This window comes from Toxotes jaculatrix, chromosome 9 (assembly GCF_017976425.1).
Source record: "Toxotes jaculatrix isolate fToxJac2 chromosome 9, fToxJac2.pri, whole genome shotgun sequence".
NCBI lineage: Eukaryota > Metazoa > Chordata > Actinopteri > Toxotidae > Toxotes > Toxotes jaculatrix.
In genome coordinates, this window is record NC_054402.1 from 13,436,719 (window position 1) to 13,462,037 (window position 25,319).

The 25,319-nt window shown below is 39.6% G+C and overlaps 2 protein-coding genes across 2 annotated transcripts; both read right to left on the bottom strand.

The window, feature by feature from the left end:
• Window positions 1-1,716: 1,716 nt before the first annotated feature.
• Window positions 1,717-18,895, bottom strand: unc119a (unc-119 homolog a (C. elegans)). Its single transcript, XM_041046618.1, has 5 exons — window positions 18,749-18,895; window positions 4,556-4,669; window positions 4,009-4,102; window positions 2,782-2,954; window positions 1,717-2,644 (listed from the first exon to the last, which is right to left on the bottom strand). Exons 1-5 carry the CDS (start codon window positions 18,870-18,872, stop codon window positions 2,532-2,534), a joined length of 618 nt encoding a protein of 205 aa, XP_040902552.1. The 5' UTR covers window positions 18,873-18,895; the 3' UTR covers window positions 1,717-2,531.
• Window positions 18,896-20,798: 1,903 nt separating this feature from the next.
• crybb1l3 (crystallin, beta B1, like 3) lies at window positions 20,799-23,671 on the bottom strand. Its single transcript, XM_041046272.1, has 6 exons — window positions 23,570-23,671; window positions 22,196-22,269; window positions 21,952-22,070; window positions 21,722-21,854; window positions 21,088-21,230; window positions 20,799-20,967 (listed from the first exon to the last, which is right to left on the bottom strand). Exons 2-6 carry the CDS (start codon window positions 22,259-22,261, stop codon window positions 20,799-20,801), a joined length of 630 nt encoding a protein of 209 aa, XP_040902206.1. The 5' UTR covers window positions 22,262-22,269; window positions 23,570-23,671.
• Window positions 23,672-25,319: the final 1,648 nt, after the last annotated feature.

The window sequence follows — 25,319 nt, forward strand, 5'->3', positions numbered from 1 at the left end:
ATGAATTACTCAATTGTTTATGAGGCCATCGCTTTGTTGATGCATTAATATATTTGTACACATTTTTTGCCATTTATTTCTATCAGTTCTTTCAGTCACTTTATATCAGATAATGAATTGCTTTATTTGTTTTCTATTTCCAAGGCTTTTGTTCTTCCCTGTAAGAGTTTAAAGAAAACACAAACACGCTTAAAGCGTTGGGGGATGTTGTCTGCATAAGCACCTTACTATGATCTGGCTGCAAACTAGAACAAACCAGCTGTAAGTGCAGTCAACACAACAATCAGTCTTTGATTAGAGAGCTGAAAAAAGCACTATCCAGATGCTTAAACATCTTGTGGAATATGTTCAATATATTATTATAATGAAAAACAACCCTGTGAGATTGTGTACTGTATATTTTGCCGTCCCTGGCTCCACTCTTATGTGGGTTTGGCATAATAAAAGCTCTCAGTTTGTTCAAACTGATCTCTAATAATGATGCCTGATGAATGATAAGACTATGGGCGGTCTCATGGCAACAGTGCAGTAAGACTGTCGTCACAGAAGATGGCAGCAGAGACACTTGCAGCTTGTTCTTCTGTGTGTGTTTAGCTTCTTATGTTTCCTTTATTAAGTAGCCTGATAAACATGAGGAAAACTACAGTACAGCCACCACGTGCAGACATTATTTTAAAGCTTTGGGTTACACAGTTTCAACAACCCCTGTTAATGTGTGAGTATTGTCATAAAGCGATTAAAGAGTGTTATGTTTAAGTGAACATGAACCTTTTTAAGTTCTCTTCCACTCAAATATGGGTTTTTTCTTATGGTCTTATTGTCACTTGGATGTTTTACCTTCATTCCACGATGATGCATGTGCAGAGTTTGACAAAGGCTTCGGAAGTGGGAAAGTTTCTCTGTGGTTACCTTAAATCTGAACTTTGAAAGGTAGGAGAGGTGAGTCGGGAGACATCTTTTTTTCCCCGCAGCTTTACAATGTATATTATATGTTTTACATGTGACATAATTTAAATTGTAGGGTACATTTAAGGAATTTAATTAGTAGTTTTTCCACACTTCACATGCATACAACTTAACTGATGTTCTCCCAACTTCTCACAATGTTAAGGGAAGTAGTAAAAATATTCCTGGATGTTTAACATGTTCCTCCCTGGCCCATGCTCCATCCCTCCACCAATTTTAGTGCAAATCAGCTCTGTACTTTTTGCGTAATCTTGCAAACACAGACAGACAGACAGACTGACCCATTATGATTCACTGTGTATTTGTAGATTCTGGATTTTTTTATGAGGGAAACGTAGTAGAAACTTTAACATTTTCAAGTCTTAATAAATTAACTTTATATTTTAATTTTATGTATTGTGTGCCTTAAAATGTGTGGAAAGGATCATTAATCAGTGCTCTTAAAGTGATTATTTTAATAGGGTAAATCTCCATCAATATTAAGTTTAAGTGGCTTATATTTCCTTGATTTTCCTTCATTTTGTTTTGAGTGGATAAGCTGTTTACTGACTGTTTACTGACTGTTTTTAGCATATGTTTTTTTGTTTGGTGTAATGCTTCTTTTTTTTGGAAAAAAAAGAAAAAAAAACAATGTCTATCAAGATTTTGAAAAAATCCCATATTTATTGCAGTGATGGAATTTCAGCTGTCAAAACTTTACAGACCTTTTTCATTTTATACTTCAAACATTTATCATAAAGTATACACAGTGTTCAGTACTACAGAGAACATACTTGATATCAAAACTGGTATCTGACTTTTGGCTAATGTGTGTTTTCTGACGCTTTAAAATGGCTATTTATTTAGAAAATACTCCTGACGTAGTAGTACTACGAACATGAAAACATAAAACAAATGACACACTCACATGGACAAAGTACACATTTGTCATTCGACGGAACAACGACAGATCATGGGAGGAGGACTGGATCATTCCGATGTGTGCTACTACAAAGTTAAGAACCTTTGGGAGTAAAAATGTAATGAGATTCCTATACAAACTATATAAATATACATCCCAGTAGATTCATTATTCTTAAACTCTTTTAGCGTAACTTTATATTTCTCTCTTTGTCTCACGTTGTGTTTCAGGACAAACAAGACTCACTGTCCCCTTTCCCTCTTCATATTAACCACTATGAAAACCCACAAAATGCAAATTAATCTGCGTTTTCCTGATGATCAAGTGGAACCCACGTACACAGGCTGAAATCAACAGTATGTACAGACACTGCATGTGCTTACTGCCCACACTCTCTCTCTCACACACACACACACACTGATGCAAACTGATGATAAAACTGGCAGAATTCAATGTTCCTGCAAAGAGGCAGAGGGAGAAATCTGACTTTTTAGTCCACTGAGTACCTGAATGGAAATACATGGAGTTAACAGGAGTGAGACAAGATTGTTTCATGCCAGTGATTTGTCCATCAGTTCATCTGTTTCTGGTCCTGAAGTGGTACCTGGATCATGGAAAATGTCTAGAACAGGGAGGAGTAAAGGGTGGACGTTTGGAGATCTTCCTATGGCCCCCCGCTGTAGGAATAATCTGCCTTGTTGTGCATCACCAGCTTGTTGTCCACAAAGTAGAAGCTGTCAGACTGCGTCTCGTAAGGGTGCAGGATCATCTCGCGCACTGAGAGACAAGAAGTACACAACAATCAGGATTTTGTAACATCAAATCCTGTTAGATCTAATAAAAAGTCTCTGTGTGGGTGTATTTGTCCCTTGCGGTTACGTGTGTGTGAATGTGTTGGAGTATTATGCGCTCACTGATTTCCTCGGACAGCGCTGGGAATTCGTAGATGTGCTCGCACGTGTTCTTGCTGCTGGGCATGCAGAAGCCGAACTCGAAATCAAAGCTCTTGAGCAGCTGATCGCGGAAGTAGTGTCTCTCAATCATGCGGAAGTTGTTGATGGGGGTGTCACCCACGGTAAACTCCACCCTGTGGAGACATGGGGAAAAAATAAATTTACCAACCTGGGAATCAAGTGGAAATACAAACTTTTGGATACCGGTTATGATAACATTTTACTTACCAAAGTAACTGAACTGTCAGATGATCACACAGGTTGAAAACAGTTGATCCAGATTATCCAGATAACGCTTAATTTAGACTTAACCTTTTAACCAACTATTAGCCCAATTTGTTATTTTGTTTAAAACTAAAAACGTGTCACTTGTTTTATTTTTAAATTTGAAAAACATAGCAGATTTATGTTTTTTTTTTTTTTTTTTTTAAAAACACCATAAAGTCTGTGTATCTGATGTTACATAGACTGCTCTGTGACTGAATAATGAAGTAATGCACAAGACCACAAATGGAGCTAGTGGGTCAAAGTTTAACCACATAATAATGGATAGTTATCATCTAATAACCATTCATGTTGTTTCCCCTCTGACCTCTTTTTAACGATGTCAGTGCTTTGCCAGAACTCAGTCATTGTAGGTCAGGGATGAATACACTTATTATTATTATTTCAGATAAGAAAGACAAAATACCAAAACTATGTAAAATTATCCTTTACAATGGCCTTCCAGAGCAGCAGTCAACACATATCTTTTCTTAGGTTCTGTGTAAATTAAGAAATAAAGCCTCTATAATTATACGCTGCACAAAACACATTATATACAATGAGCTTTTTCATTAAGCCTAGATAATGTAGATGAGTCAGTTGTTGGGTTTAATTGAAATCTGCAGTCAGTCACAGAGTAGGAGTCTGATGATGAACATTACTTAGGGGCACTGACAGTTATTCAGCGCCTGACTCAGCAGGTGGGCTGGGCTGCTCTGTATGTTCACACTCTTCATCGTCAGCCTGTCGTCACACACTGAGGCCCACACACCTCCTACATCCGCTATGTGTCCTCTGTCAGAGCAGCAGGGTTGAATTAACATTATTGCATCAATGAGCTTATCCAAGGACACGTGCCTCTCCATTACGTAGTCTTCATTTGTTATTTGGAGGAAACAAATACGCACAAGAACTTTGACTTACGTGGCTCCAACCTGCCGCAACTGCAGGAAGGCCGGGGTGAACTGGTATCGGACGAAACGACCGGCGTTGGGGTCGCAATGCTTTTTACCTCCGGCTGAAAAGGAGAAATTTGAAAGAAAATTAATGAAAAAAACTCAAAGAACTCAAACTTCTCGTTTATTATTTCACTTATTTCACAGAATGAGATAAATGCTTTTTTGTATTGGAGCCACAGCTCACAGTACATAGTGTTTTCCTCTCACAGTGTTTTGAACCTGAAAGGAAAAATACATTATTACATGTTCTGTTATTGTTGTTGTTGTTATTATTATTAGTGCAATTTCCCCATTGTGGGACTATTAAAGGTTTTATCTATCTATTATTTTCCTCTGCAGGGTCATGGGGACAAGAAAAATACTGTACAGTAAAATCAAAAATACTGTTTTAAAGCTCATTATTAAGTGAGATAAAAAACACATGTGGCTAAGAAAACTTAAACATGGCCTAAGTCTGGATAATGTATTGCATAATTTGTACGTCTATCTAGTCAATGAGGTTCGGAGCTGACCTGGTGTTGGAGGCTTAGTGATCTCAAACAGGACTGTCCCTGTTTCCATGTCACGGATCTTAAACCTGGTGAAGTCGATCATGTGGACATTTTCTTCTGGGGAACAAAGATAATCTGAAAAAAAAAAAAAAGATAAGAGCCTTTAAACTGTGTTCACACACACTGTAGCAGTCTATTTCTTCTTTTATTCAATAGCATCATTTGAATAAAGCAAACCTTTCAAGTCAGGCAGCAACCTGTCATTTAATAATCTGTCACCTCTGTTTCCCTCTGCCAAAATATGCTACGTGTTGTTCTGAGCATCTCTGAACTCATATATTACTCTAATTGAAACCTGCCCTGTGCCAAACACACTCCCCTTAACTTTGTTTCTATTGAATACTCACCTCCGTAACCTCACAATAATTCTAGGGAAGCTATTTTTTACACATCATCTGTTTCTCTGCGCCAAGAAACGACATGGACAATAACAGCAAACTGTCAGAGCGCCTCAGCTGCACCAGTAAAAGCCCAGAGAGCAGTCAGTCCAGCTCAGGCACATTCAAGGTGGATGGATCCACAAAGCAGACAAAAAATACACACCGCTCCAGTTTTCTGTTGAGCAGCCAAGTCATTAATCTTCTGTGCCCGTACTTGTGTGCACTGACTCAGAGTTAAACATATCCAAAATCGATCCTACGTCTTCTGGTGTGTGGGAAAATCGTTCTTGTTGTCGGTTTGCACATACACATCAAAACAGTCAGGCCGTCATTTGCCTCAGGGGGCCGCGAAATCTGGACATTGTATGACACCTTTTCAACCTTAATAAGCCTTCAGCTTCACTGTATAGTCATTTATGCACACTGAGGAAAAATATAACATTTTATATCAACACAAAACACACATTTGCACCTCCTTACTATTGCACTGGTGAACTGGATCGTTTGCTTCATATCTGAGATACTGATTTTTTATTTGCACCTGTTATTACTTTTCTCTAACAGGCTCTGTTTGCACTGAACAGCAGGATTGACAAGTCCAGTGAACCTGAGCCCAGTGAAAGACGGAAACCCATGTATCCTGAACAGGGTGACAGATTTGGCCATGCTGGCACTGTGTGTGTGTGTGTGTCCATTTATGTGTGCATGTGTAAGCATGTGTGAGACACTCCCCTCCCAACAGGGCAGGATTAGACGTAAGAGGCTTATTGTGTTTTACCATCACATGGACCGACTGGCTGGGAAACACACACACACACACACACGCACACGCACACACACACACACACGCACACACACACACACACACACACACACACACACACACACACACACACACACACACACACACACTATCTCATTAGGTTATGTTAAGGGGAGTTATTATTGGCAGTCTGTGTTGCATAAGCGTTGAAGGGTCTTTCTTGCTGATGCTTTCATGCAATACAATTAAAAAGACAGTCAGGCAACAACTGTGCAGGTCAAAAGTCCAACTGACTTTGTTACCAACACACATAAAAAAACATCTGTGTATTCATGCACATGCATATGGTCTCTCTATCTCTCTCACGCACACACACTCACACAGTCGCATCCTCTACTATTCCTGAGGGTTAGGGAGCAGATGGGCCACACAGGCTTTAGCCACCTGCTTGAAGATATTTATAGACCCTTTCATAAAGTACAGTACACCATACCTGACACCTTGTCTAAAAATGTCCCTGTTGTGAAACAACACTATTTAGAGCATGCTATTGAGTATACAGCGTGTGGCATATTTTGAACACTGGTGTAAAATCAAAGTGAATATCACAGATTAATTAAAGCTGAAACCTGTGACCTTCTGATGTTGAAACTGCAGCAAAGATGACAGTGTCTTGTTCTTAAGCTGTGACACTTACGCAGAGAAAATGCCATTACTCTAATTAGATCATTTAAATGCAAATGTATTATTTACAGAAGTTTCAGCCCACAGGAATGACTTATCACCATTTCAAAACAGCAGAGCAGTGAGAACGTGTGCTGTAATATGTGTTTTCTCAGTGCTCTACCATACAAATGGATCTTGTCATATCTGAGTGAGTAAGCTTATTTAAATTGCAACCTTTCAAGAGCAGAACATCACAAAGTGCCTCACAATAAAAATAAAGCAATAGAGAGACAACTTTAGCTTTAAGCCAACAGTGGCCCTGATAACACTGTCTACGGTTCAAATAATTTGTAAAATAATAATTCATCACATCTTCTTTTTGTTAGGCGCTGTTTATACTGTATATATGTGTGTGTGCAGAGAATGAATGTACATGTGTATTTCTATGCGCGGCACACACACTTGCAGCTGTGGCATCCCTCTGCACATGCACTGCAGAGCTCACAGGGCTCATCCCTGCTGATAAGTTCATGTTAACATACTGTAGATGGGAGTGGAGTGTTTCCACGGACGTCACCAGACTGGTCAATAATAATCAAAAACGCAAGGTCTCTTTATGTTGCCCTGCAAACTACAGTAAGATGGTTAGAGTGCTGCTGTTTGATGCAGTGCCCTCTAGTGCCAGTTCATTTGATGTGAGGCGCTTATCTGCTCTGAGAATATTACTATAAGCCTACTGTTGGTCTGGGGACTGTGTTTGTCCTGAACAACAGCAAGAAACTCTCTCACTGCTTATAGAGTATCTGCAAGCTGTGTGTCCTGAGTGTAATCACTGAGGAGAGTAAGCTTGAAATGACCATAAGAATTCTAATCATTTTCAAATCCTGTTATATAACACTGTGCAAACCAGCTCTCTGCAGTTCACAGATACAAACGCCCATCTCACTGACACTCAGTATCCTTACTTTACCCTACACTAGCTAATGTAATTATCGTTTCAACATGAGCATTGAGCCTTGTTGTCATGCCACATTAAGTGTGATTAACATTGTTTAATTAAAATAATAAGTTGTTTAATAATAGGTTAATAAAGGGTCAGTAAAATGTGTAGGAATTACCAGAATCTCTGCATCTGTTGCAGTTTTACAGATGAGAAACCTGACTAAATTTCTTTTCGTTGAGTAAAATGAACAAAGAATTCATCATAACCATATTACTAATTATTTTATTAGTTATAACTTGTTTAAACACCTTTCAATTGCACTAATGTTCACTGCTAAACTGTAGTCAAATCATTTTATTAACAGAGGTAAGAAATTCAAACCGAGAGCTCTTTTCCCTCACTGCAGTGTCCAGTAAGGATGCTGCCTGCCAAAACGTAACATTTCTAAAGGGTAAAACACGCGTCTTCCACCAAATTTAACATTTCTGTCAAAGACTGTTTGAAAATCTGTTGGCAGAGTACTCTGAATGCATCTTGCGTAGCTATCACTGAGTTCGCTCTCGTCGTGAGCAGATGACCGATAGATGTGTTTTGTGAATCAGAGATGGCTACATGCCAAACCTGCTGAAAAAGACAGATGGAGCATTTCATCTGATAGCACAGCCAATTAAGTCATTTTCACCCAGTCCAGTGCAAAAAGTCCCACATTATCATGTCACTCCTACAGTCACATGAAGCTCACTACGCCACAGAATAGCTTGACTGATGGCAATTGACTGCACCGTCTTTCAGGGATTTGTAGATGCATTAATGAAAACCTGGCTTTTTCAGATACTCACTGTTTAGTGATGACAAATTTGAGGTGTGAGCTGTGTGGGAGAGGACAGGAACAAAATACACAAACTGAATGAAGTGAGTCATTTTCAGCTGGTGAAAGACAGCGAGGAGGCAGAGGGAGAGAAACGTGGAGAAAACGACAGAAGCAGAGGACACAGAGAATGAATGAGAGAGTAAATTTAAGAAAAAGAAACTGTAAACTGTCTTTACTATTGTATCTGATGAGTGAGGCCTCTTTTACAGGCTGCAGTGTGTCACTGTCTTTTTTTTATGACCAAGATAATAAAAGATGGGTGCTAAATAGAGGCTTTCTATTTAGAATTGTTACCTCTCTTATTTTGGACAAAACATTCTCATGTGTCTCAAATTATTATTATTAGATAATTAACATTACTTAACAGGAACAACAAGATAGTTGAGGCCAGGAATGAATACTATGAGACCAACAGTTGCTTTATTATATAACAAAGAGAAAAAGAGATGTAATGAGTCCTGCAATGAATGCAGTTGGGATGGATGGCAAGCAAACATGTCAACCACATGCAATCCATGTTCAAAAATATTAACTCTAACTCCACCCCAGAGGGCCTTAACAGCTACAGCAGAGCCACAGATAGTGCATGAGGGTCCCCCACCTCCTCACAACATCCCCAGCATAAGCCCCAGTGGGTCTGATCCATCTTTTTAAGCCTAGAGATAGTGATATATATCCTGTGCAGTATTTCAATGCAAGTAATACTGCACATTTTTGAAGATGTGATGAGTTTTTCAGGACTTGATAAGCAAAATAATATCCTACCCATGCTCTTCTGATATGATGAGCATGTAGATGCTCACATGGTCTGAAAAAACTCTACAACGAAATTACTTGAAAACAAGTCTTTCCAGGAACTATATCATTATTATTCAGAATGAATCAACAGACCTCAGCGTGGACGCTTTGTGCATTGTAAGCATTATTACAACTCCCTGCATGTTAGACAGTGACAACCAACGCTGTCCTTCAATGCCAAAATAAACACACAACTGCGTTCGAAGAACAGGAAGATGAAGACATGGAGAAAGCATTTCAGAGGGAGGACCAAAACATAAGGACACACATCTTCAAGTATGAACAATCATTAAAGGAATGGTTGGACATTTTGGGAAACATTTTTTTTTTGTCTTTTCTTAGATGAGAAGAAGCAATTTAGTGTGAGTCAATAAAGGGCTACAGCCAGCAGCCAGTTCGTTAGTTATAGCCCATCTTACCCATGCTCTTCTGATATGATGAGCATGTAGATGCTCACATGGTCTAAAAAATCTCTAAAAAATTTACATTTTAGCAACAAAATTACTTGTAACATGTCTTTCCAGAAACTATATCATGATTATTCAGAGTGAATCAACAGACCTCGGTGTGGACGTTTTTCATTAGGAACACTATGGTGAAAAATCTCCACAGTGAGCTCTGCAGCTCATCCTGACTAACTCCTCGTAAAGTGCATTGTAAGCATTATTACAACTCCCTGCATGTTAGACAGTGACAACCAACGCTGCCCTTCAACGCCAAAACAAACACATAACTGCGTTCGAGGAACAGGAAGATGAAGACATGGAGAAAGCATTTCAGAGAAGGACACACATCTGCAAGTATGAACAATCATTAAAGGAATGGTTGGACATTTTGAGAAACTTTTTTTTTGTCTTTTCTTAGATGAGAAGAAGCAATTTAGTGTGTGTCAATAAAGGGCTACAGCCAGCAGCCAGTTCGTTAGTTATAGCCCACATAAAACCACAACTTGCTGTTTTTGACTTGAGCGTTAGAGGTGCTTATTGGCACCTCTAACGCTTATAGGCATATAGGTGCTTTTGTTACCTTAAGATATAGACATGCTAATTTTCCCACTCCTGGTTCAAGTCTTTTTGCGAAGCTAACAGACTGCTCATGTTTGTGAGAGTGGTATCGATCTTCTCATTTAACTCTACTGCATTTCCAAAAATGTCAAACTATTTCTTTGAGAATTAGCTCTTTATCCAGCACAAGTTGTACTGCAGGCATTCTAACAGGAGAAGATCGGAGGATGTAACCCTGTTATAACTCTGCTATCTATAAAAACCAAACTATTAAAATCTGGTTAAAATGAATCACGGTGTCTTGACACCAAGGTTTTAATGCTGTGGCTGATTGGTTTACATGCTCATGCCTCACTTCTTTCTTTTTTCCTTCTTTCTTTCTTTCACCTACACACACACAAACAGACACACACACACACAAAGCTCTCCACTTCACTTCCTTCAACACTGTCGCCTAGCAACGCTCCTTCTGATAGTGTGCCAGCTCGATTAGTCTGTCTTTTTCGTTCCCCTCATCCACCTGGCTGCTCCGCAACAACAAGGTGCAGCAGCAAATCAAAGGACAATATCTTGGGTTCGGCATCAGTGGTATGCAAATGAATTGTTCCACGTCGGGGATCTGATGAAGGTATCCCTGAGGCCTCTTCCTATAGAGGGTCTACCTTTCGTCTGATTTCACACCCCTGAAGCACCGGAGGAATAAGACTGTGCAGATAGATTTGATGCAGAATATGAAGAGGATATGTTTTGACAGTGATTTAAATTACAGTATAACATGATAGATTACAATATGCTTTCTTGTCCCCTGTGGGGAAATATCATTGACTCTCAGATGATCTGCCATAATAACTCACTAGTCTTTCCACTCTCACTCAGAGCCGCTATGTGTATTTACTGTATCTATTTTCTTGCTTTTAGCATGACAGAGGATTTCGTTGTGTGGTTTCAAACATGTGTAAACACACATTAGTCATCGACCCAAAGACTAAAAGTAGATTCTATTCATAATAACTTTCACTCTACTGGAATTAAAAAAAAAATCAATACAGTCCTGAAAAGATCCCTTTGGCAGCAGCCCCTATAAAGGGAGTAAAATTAGCACCAAGTCTTGAGTCGTGCTGTGCTCCTGTATTCAGATACACAGAGCCTGTGTGACACCAAAGTGGCATTCATGTAGAGCAAAGCGAGCTGCCACTTATAGGTCCTTAATCCCCAAGATTAGCCCAGAGTTACAGACTTTCAGCCACAGGGATTGACTTCACATGCCTTATTCTTTCCATTTGACTCTGTGGTCTCCGATCAGTTCTGAGAATGTGTGTTGACTTTATCCCACAACAATGCAGACATGTTGACTTGTCTTCACTTTAAAAATAATTTGTAGCCAAAGGCAGGTAATGACGTTAGCATTAAACGTTGATGTTCACATCATGATGTACAGTGCACCTGTGTGTGGCAGGCTGTTTCATGTCTCTCGGTTAATAGTACCTGTAGGCAAACTGGCAAACTGGCAAACAGTGAGGTTCACGGAGAGGTTGCATTCTGAGCAGCTGAATGCAGATGAGATTCTTTCCTCTTATTTTTCTCTTCCTCTGGACTACAACACAGAATGAAAAAAAAACTTACCTCAGTGGGAGGGTTTAATGAGGATATTGTGATCTTAGCTCTGAACCATTGGGTCATTAAAAGAAAGACAAAAGTCCTTTTGCTTCCTTCAACCTTAAAGCAATAGTTAGACTTTTTTGAGAGATACTCTTATTTGCTTTCTTGCTCTCTGTGAGTTAAGAAGATCAACACCACTCTCATTTCTCTGCTCAATATAAAGACTGCATCTCACTAACATGTTGTATCTTGTTTGTTTAATAATGTGAACCAATACTGGTAGGATACTGGTAGGTACGTCTGAGCAGAGCCAAGCTAGCTGTAGGATCAAATTTTGAGTGGAAAGTGGAAAATCATATTTGTAAAATTAGTTGAAAAACTGCAAAAGTAAATAAAATCCAGTTGACAAAGACTTGAAATAAAAATGTAAATGTACTCCTGGATCAGTGTGTTTTTGTAATAATCAGGGTTTAGTTACAACGTACATTTGTGTACTGTGTAACACACAAGGTGTGTCTGCTCTGCGGGTAAACCATGTGACACCACTTCATTTGAAAGTATGATCTAACCTCTGCCTACCCAGACACACACACACACACACGCACACACACACACACAGTGACCACTCTTGTCACATTTAGGGTGAGGCTGTGTGAGGAACCTGGAGGGACACCAGTGACTTGTCTGTCTTAACTCCCTGCACTCTTTCCCTCATCCCTATGGACGTGATCTAAAAAGAGAAAAGCCTTGTGGACAGTGACAGTTTGTACCCGGGAAATTCTGAGAAAGAAGAGCATAAAAAGAATTTCATTCAAATCAAAGCATCAAAGAATATGATTTTAAGTATTTCTGTTTTGCATTCGAGTTATTCTAAAAGTCATGAATATGGATCAGTCGATAAATGCTGCATCTTCAGTAAAATACGGTAGAATGGTGTAATATTTGTGACCTTGTATGGTGTTCGGGTCTGTGGGACCCATTTTCATTTTTTATCAAAAGAAAAATTAAATGAATGGCTTGTAATTGGAATGAAGTAAACTAAACATCTGTTGAGTATTTTAACATAAAATTGTTTGATGGTGTTGATTTGAAAACCCCAAAATGCAGAGGGTCCACCAGACACAGGAGCACTGGCTGAATAACAAAAATACGAACACCACACAAGGGTTAAATTCATTTTTCTATAGGAACTAAATGCAAATCTAACCCTGCAAGCAAATGTAAATGTGTGATTCAAGCTATTACTGTCTGTCCAAGTGAGCTCCCACTTGCAACCCCTTTATACAACAGGTTACTGGAAGCAACTACATCATTTCAGTTGCTCTATTTTCTCCCTCTGTACAAAGCCAGGAGTCCAGAAGAAAGCAAATCCAGCACTGAGATAAAACAACTACTTGCTTTATTATGTTTACATTGATGTTTGCTTTTATGAAGTCTCTAAATTTCATTCATGAGAACAAAAGGGCCTTGTGTAAATCTACAGGGTATATAGTTTTATCCATATTGCATGTATTGATAAAGTAACAAGAATTTGCATGATAATAAAAGGGCTCCCAGCTCTGCAGAGAAAAAAAAAAAACAGCAAACAGAGAATGAAGCTGGCTGCTTTCTGTTCAGGATCATCCCTGTTTAATCTGATTTAGATCTTTCAGAAAATTCATCCTATCAGGTGAAGGTGGGGCAGCCACTGTCTCAGCTAAACTACCATAGTCACACATGAATAGCATATGATATATAGTGTTTTGTGTGTGTTCTGGTGCTTGTTTACGCATTTTTTTTTTTTTTTTTTTTTTTGCACAATGTCCTAGGGGCCACAGAAAACACAAATCACTTACATGTATGTTTCTGAGCAATGGTCTAGACCACTGGCTCCCGAATGAATCCTTGCATCTCCCAGTGAATCTTGGGAGATGCAAGACTGTCAACAGAAAGCAGTAAAAAATATTTCTGTTTTTCTTCTTTTATGTTCCTCTTATCACTGTTGTTTTGCTATCAGTGTCTCTAAATATTCTTCAAACAAAACTGGGAGAAAAACTAACCGCTCATTAGTTGAACTGGTCATAACCCACAGATGTAGGGAACCAGTAAAGCTCACATGAAACAGCAGAGATAGGTAAAAACATATGGATAGTGTAGGCTGCGTATTTTCCTCCTGCGGGGCTCTTTCTCCCTCCATTCTCCTGTTCTGTCAATTGAAATCCAAAATGCACAGAAATATCAGCACCAGCTGGTAATCACAGTGTCAGTGGTATTGATCAATAACCCTATCCAACTCTGAAGCACTGATTTTGCACTATAACATAGACCACCATTATGCTTAGAACATTTGTAATATTAAGTTGACATGGCTCTGAGTCTAACAACAAGTGCCTGATTTAAAGAGTGAGACCAAACACAAGTAATAGACAGCCAATGAGATTACTGTGTTAATTACTGATGTGGATGCAACAAGCTGTCTCTCTCCATGTCAAATCACTCTGAAAGAGTAACCCTGTGACAGCTGCGCATGTGAGATTAAGAACCGGCTGCGCCAATCAATTTTAATTAAAGCTGTATCTATTGTGTTGGCAGACATCACAGAGTGGAAATCCCGCCCGACGTAGAAAAAGCGCTGCTCCGTGTACCAGACTTATTAAGGCCAAATAATTGATCACCCATTAGTGTAAAAGGAACCAGGCTGTTGTGAGTAAATCATCTGAATGAAGCTAAATTACACACAGTGTGGATGATTTCAGGCCAAAATACCAACAGTGCAACAGAGGATCGAGTGTGGTAGAGCTGCTCCCACCCCATTACATAATAATTCAAATTTTGATTTTACGTTGTGAAGGTAACTTTCTTCTATTTGTCTATATAAATGATCTCGCTATTTTGAAAGGTTTGGACATTTGCTCACTGTCCTCCACACACTGATTTATGATCTAGAGTCTTATTAAGATATTTAGAAGATTTTTTTATTATTAAATACAAAAATATTAAAAGATAGCAGCTTAAAATCAGGTATAGAACAAAATATTAATGGTTTTTACTGATTGACACTTCATTTTGTCTCCTTAAAGGCATCAGTATGCTTCTAAACAAGGAGGCTGTGTCATACAAATTTTTAAATAAGTTTTTAAACTTGTTCACTTGTTCATTATTTCTTGTTTTAGTCCTGCTACTTGTGCATTTTGTTCCTGGTTTGATTTAGAATTTCCTGTTTTATTTTGAAGCCCTGTGTATCTGTTTGAAGGCTACTTCCTGTCTTTGTCTTGTTTCTGGCCTTGTTGATTGCCTGCTAGTTTGTCTGTTGTTCAGCCTGAGTCTGCTGTCTTGTCGAGTCTTGTTCCTGCTGTTGTCATCCCTGTGCTCGTCCCTGTGGTCATGTTTTGATCCTGAGCTCCTGTCTGCACCTTGGATCTTGTTTGTGTTTCCTTTTGGACTTACCTCTGAGCCAGATTTACCCCTGTAAGTACTTCTGAGTTTTTGCCTTGAGCTTTTGGTCCTGAGTTTTCCTCCTTGTGCATGGTTGTTTGTTTTTGTTGAGTTTTGTTTCCTGGCATCATGGATTTTCTGCCAGTGATTTTTTTGGTTAATAAAAGGACATTGTCAACTGTCAGTTCATCTAAAATAAACTACTTTCTAAAATATGCACAGATAAAAACAGCTGTAAATAAAGATCTAAAACTGAAGGAACTTGTAGAGTAACCTTAATAAGTAAGCCTTGTTGGCTTATTACTAAATATATGTGAAACTTCTGATCTGAATTGGACTACCACTTAAATTTACAATTGTTACAATTCAAAGTATTAAACATCCTTTATACCTGGAAAAATTAAACAAAATAAAAAGGCTCTTAACTGCTAAAAGTGGAAGAAAAGCAAAAACGTAGGTAGCTTGATGCATATACTGTGGAAGTGCATTGGCATAAGAGTTTTTGGAAAGTTCAGAATATTAAAATTTCTTTCTGTCCTAAATTGTGTACATTGGGAAACAGGACCTGTGATATGAGTATAGATGAAGATATAGAATCAACACTGCATCTTTTAACATTTAAAAACCTGACATTTTATAAAACATCAGGCTGACTGTAAAGAAATGTGTTGCTTTAAGCTTTTGTGGGGAAGCAGATGGGTTTGATGAATTAAAAAAAAAAACATTATCACTTTATGACGCTTCTTTTAGCTCAACCTTTATTGCCTTCTCTCCATCTGAGGCTTTGTGCCTTTTCGTGCACATTAACAATAAGTTAGGACAGGCATCTGGAGCTCTGAGGTTGCTATGATCCATCTGAGGAGTGTATCTTTATCTTTACATTAAAATACTTTTGTAGTCAAACTGAAAGACAAAAGAGCATTTTCAGTAAGAGGCACGGTTTTTGCTTTTTATCAACAGGAAATTCCGGGCTCTCTTCGCTGGCTGCTCTCTCTAGTGCACTCACAATTAGACATGGTGGATGAGGGGAAATTGGGTACAACAGAGAATAACTATTTCAACACAAAATGATTCCAGAAATCCACCTAACACATAATTCTGTTTCATACTTCTGTTGTCCATCAGTAATTATTGTACTTCTTGATATCTGAAGGTACAAAATAACAGTTACAAACTTGAGATTTATTTGGCAGTGGCAGTATTTCTGTTTACATCTGCCTGCATATCATAAATCACCCATCATGTAAACAATAAAATGATGTGCCATTTCTCATATCACAGCAGTGCTCCTCGTCTGTCTGGATTATTATTATTATTTATTTTTTTTTTCCCTCTCGGCTTATGCGGCAATGACTCGCTGCGCCTCACTTATCAGCACCGAACCGCCGTGACGGACTGGAGCTGGGCTGCCCCAAAATGGTGGCATTTACCTCCCAAAAGCACAACTGGAAAAGTCATTTACACTGCAAGCTGAGGCCTTTTCTCTCACCCCCCCACCCATTTTATTCAACTGCGATTTTCTTTCTCTTGCAGCACAAAATGATCGCCTGAATTGTGAGGTACTCTATGCTTATCTCTGTCCTGTAGGTCTTTTTCTGTGGTGTGTCGCTTAAAAATGGTTGGGCCTTGGGGAGTAATTTTGATGGTAAACTAAGAGGCAGATTCATCGTCAGTTCATTTGTGTAGACTCAAATATCATCCAGCTATGGTTCAAATCAACAGAGGATTTCACTGAGAGCCATCTCTGACCAACAAGTATTTCATTTTTAGTGGCTATTAATAACTGCTGAGAAAATCCAGTAAATGAATGGCTTGGGCACACAACAACTACCTTTCTAATCTGACAGTGTAAACTAACTCACACTTTGATTGCAGGGTTATTAATTACCTGAGGTGTGTGTATCGTAGAATTGCAGAATGCTGCGTTACAGTCCTCCTGACATAATCCAGATTACATGTCAGTGGAGAGCAGAGATTACTGCACCATCATGAGTGATTTAGGTTTTATCGCACTGACACAGCCCTAGAACTGCTTTTCTGCTGAGGAGATACCAAATGAAAACAGATGTGATGGTCTGAGAGGATGAGAGCAGAGAGTTGGTGTTAAAATAGTTTGTGTTTGAGGGTGTTCAGTTTAGACTTCAGATTTCACTGTCAATCACTACTGAAAATGTGCATTAATGGAAATGAATGCAAATAAACCTTTTACAGTATCAGAAAACATTAACTCCCACATGTTGTCATGTGTTTATTGACAGATCGATCAATCAGTTTGAGAGTGAGGACTAGGATTCAGTCGTGATCTTTGAATGTTGGTACTGGGGTAAGCTTATCATTCACATTAACAGTGACAGTTGAAATGCAAATGTTTTTTGAACCTATATGTATTTAGCAATTTGATTTAAGTAAGTATTAGAGTTTGCCAAAAAAAATCACTACACAATCAATCCCCTCCTCACAGTCACTGATGAAAGTTTGCCCACATTTGATGATGAAGATCTTGAGATGAAGTTGAAAGTAATTAGATTTTTTTGTTAATTTGTCAAACTAATATTTCTGGAGTGAAGCGTGAACTGCCATGCTCATTCTATATGCTCATCTTTCTATAGGCCTCAGGTATCTGCAGTGGCTCAAGGGCAAATTTTGACTGCATGCCACCTCCACAGACTGTGCGCTGTGCCCTGCCCTGACTGGATTGGACTTATTTTGTAATATTTCAACAGCAATTCACTAAAGAGATGACCTGAACCACTGTCATAAAACATCTTGGTCAGCAAAAGCCTAATTTAATCAGTAAAAGATCATCCATGTAACAGCGTATGATACTATGTGGTACTCATAGATGGAGATGGATTTGCAAAGTTCAAAGTCTGTGACTCTACTTTGCTAATACAGGTGTGTGAAATCAGGCCTTCTAGCTGAATTAAAGTCTCTCCACAGCCTTTAACAGCCTAACATGTCCTGTTCCCGTGACATATTATGGAAACGGTTTCCATAATATGTTAAACAACTGACCGATAGTGTTCTTCTCCTGTGTTAGAACTATAATCAGCGGATCACATCTCTGGCCACCTGTTACCTCAGAGCCACAGGTGTCTTGAGGTGAGGATGTAGTAAGAGCCAGCTTTTTTTTTTTTTTCTTAAACACACAGTCACCTTCAATGTCTTTCAGTGCCTACCTACACACTCACACAGACACAGTGTCACTCACAAACATGCAAACACATATGTTAAAAAAACAAACATATATATGTATATGTATATGTATATGCACACACACACACATACACACACAAGCATTAATAGGTAAATTCGATACGCTGTTTCATTAACAGGAGAGTACAGCTATCTAAGGTCCAATTCCGGGGCAAATAGTTACTGTCCTTGGGTAAGACATTAAACCTGTAACTGCTCACTGACTGTAATAAACACTGGTTAGAAGTGGTTCATCTTATTTTAAGCTGTAGAGACTCTTTGAGGACCTTTCAGATTCTCTGTCGCTGTCCATGGTATCTGTGTCTAGTTGTTCGAGACATCCAATAAAAACAGTCAATTACAGGATTTGTTATAAGGATATGATGTGTTATGTTACAATATATATACAAAAGGACACTAAAAAAGAAAGCAACAGCAGATGGGTTGCTCTAATCTCCTCTATCTGTAAGGCTATAACTACTTCCCACCCATCGTGCCTATTACAGTAGCCGGTTACTTACTCGTGGTGATCTTCTGCAACCCAAGCACATCCTCGGGCGTTATTACGGTATTTCTGCGCAATTCTTCTTCGGTTGTAACCGGGACCCCCATGTCTGATGAGTTGCAGCCTTGCTGCACTTTCATGTCCAGCAGAAGAGGTCTGTTCGGTGCGCAGCCTGACAGGAACTGAGGCTTTCTGATGCTCTCGGCGTCGTCGCCGCAGGAGCCGATTTACTTGCGTCGGAGCCTTTGGTGACGCGCTGGCTAATACACCGCACAGTAAACAGGCTCTGTGCTGCTACAAGAATAACTCATTCTCCGAGCCTCCTCCCTTTCTCGATCCAGTAAAAGATAAAAATCAGCCCTTAGCTTCCTCCCTCCCTCCCTCGCTCCCTCCCTCGCTCAAGGCTCATCGGTTCTCTCACAAGCTATTTAATCCAAATCCTGTGGCTTTAAACCGACCAGTGGTGCGTGGCTGACAGTCTGCGCGCCGTCATGCGCTCATACACCAGTGCCTGCATGGCTGGGCTTCAGGAACAGTAACTCATTACTCAGTACTCGCCTCAGAGATGATCTGCTTCCTCCTGTGTAACAGAAGTTTGCTGGTGTCAGATATAACCACCTGAAATGATAGGCTGTGTTGTTTGGGTGAGATGTGTTGAAGAGAGAAGGCAGCTAAATCAGAATGTAGAGAACTGCTAATGTCACTGTTAAATGACTGCTTCTCTTTTTTGAAACAGAGCTTTTATGTTCACTCTGTTCACTTTTGTTTCCCAAAATCTAAAGCTGGAGTGAAATATCTTCTTGAGGTCTGGCTGGCCTCAACAGGTAGGTATCCTGTTTTTTTTTTTTTTGTTTTCCAACAACATTTATTGTCTTTTTTGGATGCCAGCAGAACAACCGGTGAAACACTGAACAGCTTATATTACTTTGGAGCCATGTTTCTGTCCCCCTGACGAATGTAAGTCTGATATTTACTCACCTTGTTGCTCAGTTTTGGTCTTCACCAACACCTAAAGGTGTTGGTGCTCAAAACAGTGAGCTGAAAGAAGCTAAAACGCTCCATTGTGATAAAGGGAGAGTCAGGTTAAAAAAAAACAACCCTTTTCACATTACACATAGTCTTTTAATCTATTGTTGATAAAAAATAAAGATTAGTGACCTGAGAAAAACACCTCTATGTCCTTTAAGTTAAAACACAAAGAAGGAGATGAGACTGTCTTTTGGGTATAATTTTTTATTTCATTTTTTCCATTGGAAAGTTGCTTTCCAGATGCCAGCATCCCTGAGAAAGTGTAAAATGCAAATATTCTGGACAGCCCCATCAGTGAGCTGAAACAGGCCAGCCAAAAGATGTTCACATCTGCAAAACACAACCCTGTACAGCCACCTTTCTCTTCTTTAATCGGAGACTGGCCATTGTCCTCCCCCGGTCACTGAGGTGAACCTTTTGCTTCGTGATGAGGAGACAGTGCCTCCCTCTGCCTGGCAAACTTAACTGCAGGGCATGTACAGACATGAGAGCTGTCCAAGGTAGTACTTTGTGAGGAGTGATATGATTGTCTAACTCTCTAAAATCTGTGGATCACAGGAGAGGGAGAGCGCTTTGATGAACAGGCATCATTTCAGCTTGAAACACATAGGCGAGTAAATAAAAATAAAAATAAAATCAAAGGTTTGTAGGTATGGTTGCAAATAGCATTGAAACAAACTAATAAACACAAACTATTCACTTAAATCTACTAACCCCCTATATTCCCCCATTCATAAAAATGATAAATCATGTAATCTTTCTATGAGGTCTGTAGACAGAGAGCATTGATACTGTTTTTGCCGGTGTTACAGTTACTTTGGAAGCCTGTGACACTCAGAACTTCTCATCCCATTCAGAATCATTCACGATGGCACAACCTCCCAAATCTTACCAGTAAAAGCAATAACAATATTCAAAAGCCGTTAGCTTGTGTGGCTAAGTGGCTGTTGAAGAATTTCCAAGGGATGGTTAGCAGCATGGCAAGCCAGACCCCTTGCTATTCCCTCCTGTTAGCCCACAGTCTGCTGGACTCCTCTCTATGCGGTCATCTCGAAGCAGCCCCTGCGGTGCGTCTGCATGTCTCTCACCCTGCGGATGGACTGGATCTGGGGGTGGTGGGCTCCCCACTCGTTCCAGTGCTTGTAAGGGCCCATTTCAAACACATACTGGTAGCCACGGTAGCCTGGGTACTGGTAGCCCACCCAGCTGTGTGGGAGATGTGAACCACAAAGCTCTAGTTATATAACCTTAAGTCAGTTTATTTCACCTTTAGGCCACTACAGCTTCTCAAAAACACCTCCAGAGAGACTACTAGATGCTACTTACGTTCCGCCAGTGACCTGAATGCTGGCAACACGGTCCTGGAAACCGTAAGACCACAGGCTTGGAATATCCTCATCACACACCTCCATCTTACGTCCCTCGAAGTTTGTACATTCATACAGGCAAATCTTGTGGTCCTGGGGATCCTATAAAACACACACATCACTTTTCAGTTAGTAACCCCTGCCACTATTCATACAGATACCATGGGTGTTGTTGTTGGTGCAGCCTCTGGTTCACGCACGCAAGAGATTTAAAACAACAAAAGTCCAGTCAGGATCACTAAGCTTATGTATGAATGCAGTTATTGTTATGTAATACTGCTTATAGGTTTGAATAGAAATGTTGTTTTAGAGACTAAGACCAGACCTCTGGGGGGAAACACTCAATACATCAACAATGTCCATGCAAAAATGTTAATAAAAGCTTCAACCCAAAAATATTGGCAGTGGAATGGGCCTATAAATACACATATCATCACCACAACCAAAAAGAGCACTTTTCCCTGTGTCAATAAAAGATGGATATGAGGTGGAAATGGAGCCAGACAACAAAAATAAAAAATCAGTTGCAGCAACAGACAGGAAATGCAGCACCAACACACACAAAAAAAACCCCAAAACAAAAAACAACTCACCATTCGGACGGGCCTGACCGACATAAAGCGGTCACACCTGTAGCTGTTGGACCAGGTGTCCCAGCGGGGGTACTCTCCCTTCTCCAGCATGAACATCTCGCCAGTCATGTTTTGCTGCTCATAACCCACCCAGCTGGACAGATACACATTTTACTTGTTATCAGTCAAGGAAAAGACACACACACACACTGTTGTACACACATATTTGGATGACAGGCTTGGCAACTTACGGTCCACACTCTACTCTGATGGAGCCAATTCTATCAAAACCCTTCTCACACAGGTTACGGCACTCTCCAAACAGGTCCATCCTACGGCCTTGGAAGTTCTCGCATTCATAGAGGTATATCTGCAAATTAAAAGAAGGTGAATGCATTTATTTCTGTCTCTTTTACTTCTTTCGTTCATAATTCATAATTAGTTTTTGTAATTTTTAGCATTTGTAAATTAAAAAAAAAAAAAAGATAGCAGTACCTTGTAATTGCGCAGCCCCATGGCAGAGTGGCTGCCAATGCTGCCTTGAGCACCTGAGTGAGACATGATCAGATCTGGAGAGAGCAGAGTCATAAAGTCAGCCAGCCATTTTGAAATATCAGTGTGGGGGCTATGAAGTGGGTAATTACTGTTTCTTCACCCTTGGAATACAGCATGTACTCCAGCACACCAAGTGTGGTGTGTAAAATGGCAGGTGTGTGAGCACAAGGATTCCTCTTGTTGATAAGAGTACCGTAAGGAGGCTTCGTTTGCCCCAAGTCAACATTCGTATTCACGCATTGCTATCACAGCTGTCCAAAGGCCCTCAGCAAATGCCACGAACGGAAGTACCCCTTGATATTTAAATGTAATGAATGTCAATATGAAGATGTTCACGTTTTTAAAAGAGCCAGATTTGTTTTTTGTTTTTTTTTTGCCCTGGAGTTAAAGGATAACATTTTGGTTCTTGAGTAGCTGTTCTTCATATGTCCATGATCACCAATCCTTAAAATGGCATAAGAAAAAAAACAGATTTCAGTTTGAATGTGTAACCTGATGAAGGCCTTAAAGGGTTAACCAACACCAGGTAGAGCAGCAGTGTTTCACTACCCTCTCTAGCTGAAAGATTAAAATCAGTTTCACCTCTAACCACACCCAGCGTCACTGATGGTGAACTGCTGTATGCCTAGCCACACCCAACAGTGATGTCACAGTGTACTGACACACCCTGGAGTACACTTCTACATCACTGGAGCGAGGTCAGAAATTAAACTGCTGGAAATCAGCAAAAATAAGATTTTCAGCAGGTGTAAATTTGCCCTTTATGGTTAAAACATGTTGTAAAAATACTAGAACCTTAGGGATGAGTTTTTTTTCCCACTGGATTTAAATTTGGAAAGCAAATGGAAAAGAGTACATAGATTTCTGTAATAATATACATGCAATCATTTGCAGCACAATGTTGTTCTTTGATTGTTTCCAGTAAAATTGTTTCCTCTGTAAATGTCCACATCCCCTGATGCTTTGTCCTTTCCATGTGAGCAAAAACATTCAATAACCAGCAGCAAAACAATTAGTCTGTCCAAACCTTCCATGTTCAGTTTTTTAAAGGGTAAAGGATTAGACACAGTCATCTTTCTCATCAATTTTACCTCAGAGTGGGCATCTGAAGATGAGAACAGCTCTAAAACATAAAATCATACCCTGCTGCATTTTATGTCAATATTCCATCTACTCAGTCCAAAGTCAAGGTTTAAGAGGAGTCAATCCTTGCTTGGTTCTTTCAGTCCAAAGTGTGAATAGAGAGGAAAACCACAATATTCCCTTTAACATCCAGTGACTCTAGAGTTAGAAGACCTTAAAGTGGAAACTTACAGTTACAATTGCAGGTTGAAACGGACCGACCTTTGGAGAAAGTGATGGACGCAGGCGTTGTGAGTGGGGATATATATATACATTCACATCCAAACCAAGTCTATAGAGGCAGGATCCTGGCTTCTCATTGGCTGAGAGCTGTTTGGAGCTTGATGAGGGGTCAAAGGTCAGGCTGCTTATCGGTGCACAAGTCATGCTGACTCTGCTGCCTGTTTTGTTGTCCCGCACCATTGTGGGGGACCGGGGACAGTCACTGCCATCAGCAGAAAGTTTGCTTGCCTTTACACCCCCACCCCACCCCCTCCACACACTGACACACACACACACACACACACACACACACACACACACACACACACACGCACGCACACGCCACACACAATTACTTTTACAGCCACCTTTCTCACTTTCTGTTCCACACTTGCTTTCAAAATTGTTTTTCAAGTTTTTTTCCTGCTTCCCTTCTGTTATGTTGTCCAGCTTCTCTCTGATCTGTTTTGTCTTTCACCTCCATATTCTCTCTCTTCCTCTTGATCCTTGGTGCAGCTGAGCCCAAGCCTTTGAGCCCTGTGTGTGTAATGTGCTGACTGCATGAATGGCATCCATCTCTCTATTGTTTAGACAGGCGAGTGTTGGACACTCTTTTGCTTATTATAGGCTGTGTCCATACATATGGCTGTCACACAACCCCACCTACACACTCATGTCATATGCATGTGTGTGTATGAGCATGCACGATGGCATGCACACACACTACCAGAAATAATCATGTGGCCAAAAGGCCAAAAATATATAAATGCCTTTTCAGTCAGTCTACATGCATAACAAGATTCAGATCATGTGTGACTGCTTTCTCTGTGTTCTAGAAATTCATTTTACTTGTCGGACATATGGATATTTGGCCTTGGATCTCTCAAACCTGTGGCAATATAATCTTTTCAATGCTTGAAAATAGATCTTGTTAGAATATTATGTGTTCTATCAGATCCAGTTTTAATGATTTGAATGCAGCTGTGGCACTAGACAGTGGTGAAATTGCTGTGAGTGAATATCCACAGTATGAACCTTTGAAATGAATTATTGGAGCATAGTTAAAGAACCCATGGGAAATGTCATCTTTTGTTTTTTGCCAGTATGAAGACAATATCTATGAGACTAAGACCAGACATCAGGAATTTCATTTATTTTAAATATTTATAAAGACAATTAGATAAATTTCTCTGAGAAAATGTAATGCTGATAAAATTATGCTGTTACTGCTCAGTTTAAGTACATAGAAACATTCACAGTGGGCATTTCAGAAAGAGTAATGCTTTTTTTGTATGTGCCCCCTCTTGCTTGTACATTTTTGCAGTACATGCAGGCCTGTGGTGTTTGTGTTAAAAGTGGAAAACAGCGGAAGATGTATTTATTTTTTAACAGCAGGATTTAGATATGTTTCTGAATCTTTTGTATCTCTGTGTCATAGTTTTTACCTTCACATACCAAATGACATTTACTGTAACAACAACAGTAGTCTTTAAATTAGCACTGATGGCTTACAGCAAATAGAATGTAGCCTGGCATAAAATGTCAGCGTTATACCTCTGGTCATCTTTTTTGGTGTGAGCATCAGTTTGCACATGTTCTTTGTTGAGCTGCAAAAAACTATTGGCACCTGTGCTTGTGTATTAAAAGGAACCCATAACTGAATAAAATGTTAAAGGGTTTAAAAGGTTTCTTATATAGAATAATTCATATGTCCTTTCTT

Bases quoted from the DNA above. Each gene is read 5' to 3' on its own strand.
- crybb1l3 (XM_041046272.1), bottom strand. From the start codon at position 22,261: ATGTCTCACTCAGGTGCTCAAGGCAGCATTGGCAGCCACTCTGCCATG. The intron at 21,855-21,951 runs GTAAGTTGCCAA...GTATCTGTCCAG, and splicing joins ATCAGAGTAGAGTGTGGACC to CTGGGTGGGTTATGAGCAGC. The intron at 21,231-21,721 runs GTGAGTTGTTTT...TGTGTTTTATAG, and splicing joins CGGTCAGGCCCGTCCGAATG to GATCCCCAGGACCACAAGAT.
- unc119a (XM_041046618.1), bottom strand. From the start codon at position 18,872: ATGAAAGTGCAGCAAGGCTGCAACTCATCAGACATGGGGGTCCCGGTT. The intron at 4,670-18,748 runs GTAAGTAACCGG...TTTTTTTTTCAG, and splicing joins GTTGCAGAAGATCACCACGA to ATTATCTTTGTTCCCCAGAA. The intron at 4,103-4,555 runs GTCAGCTCCGAA...TCTCCTTTTCAG, and splicing joins CACTAAGCCTCCAACACCAG to CCGGAGGTAAAAAGCATTGC.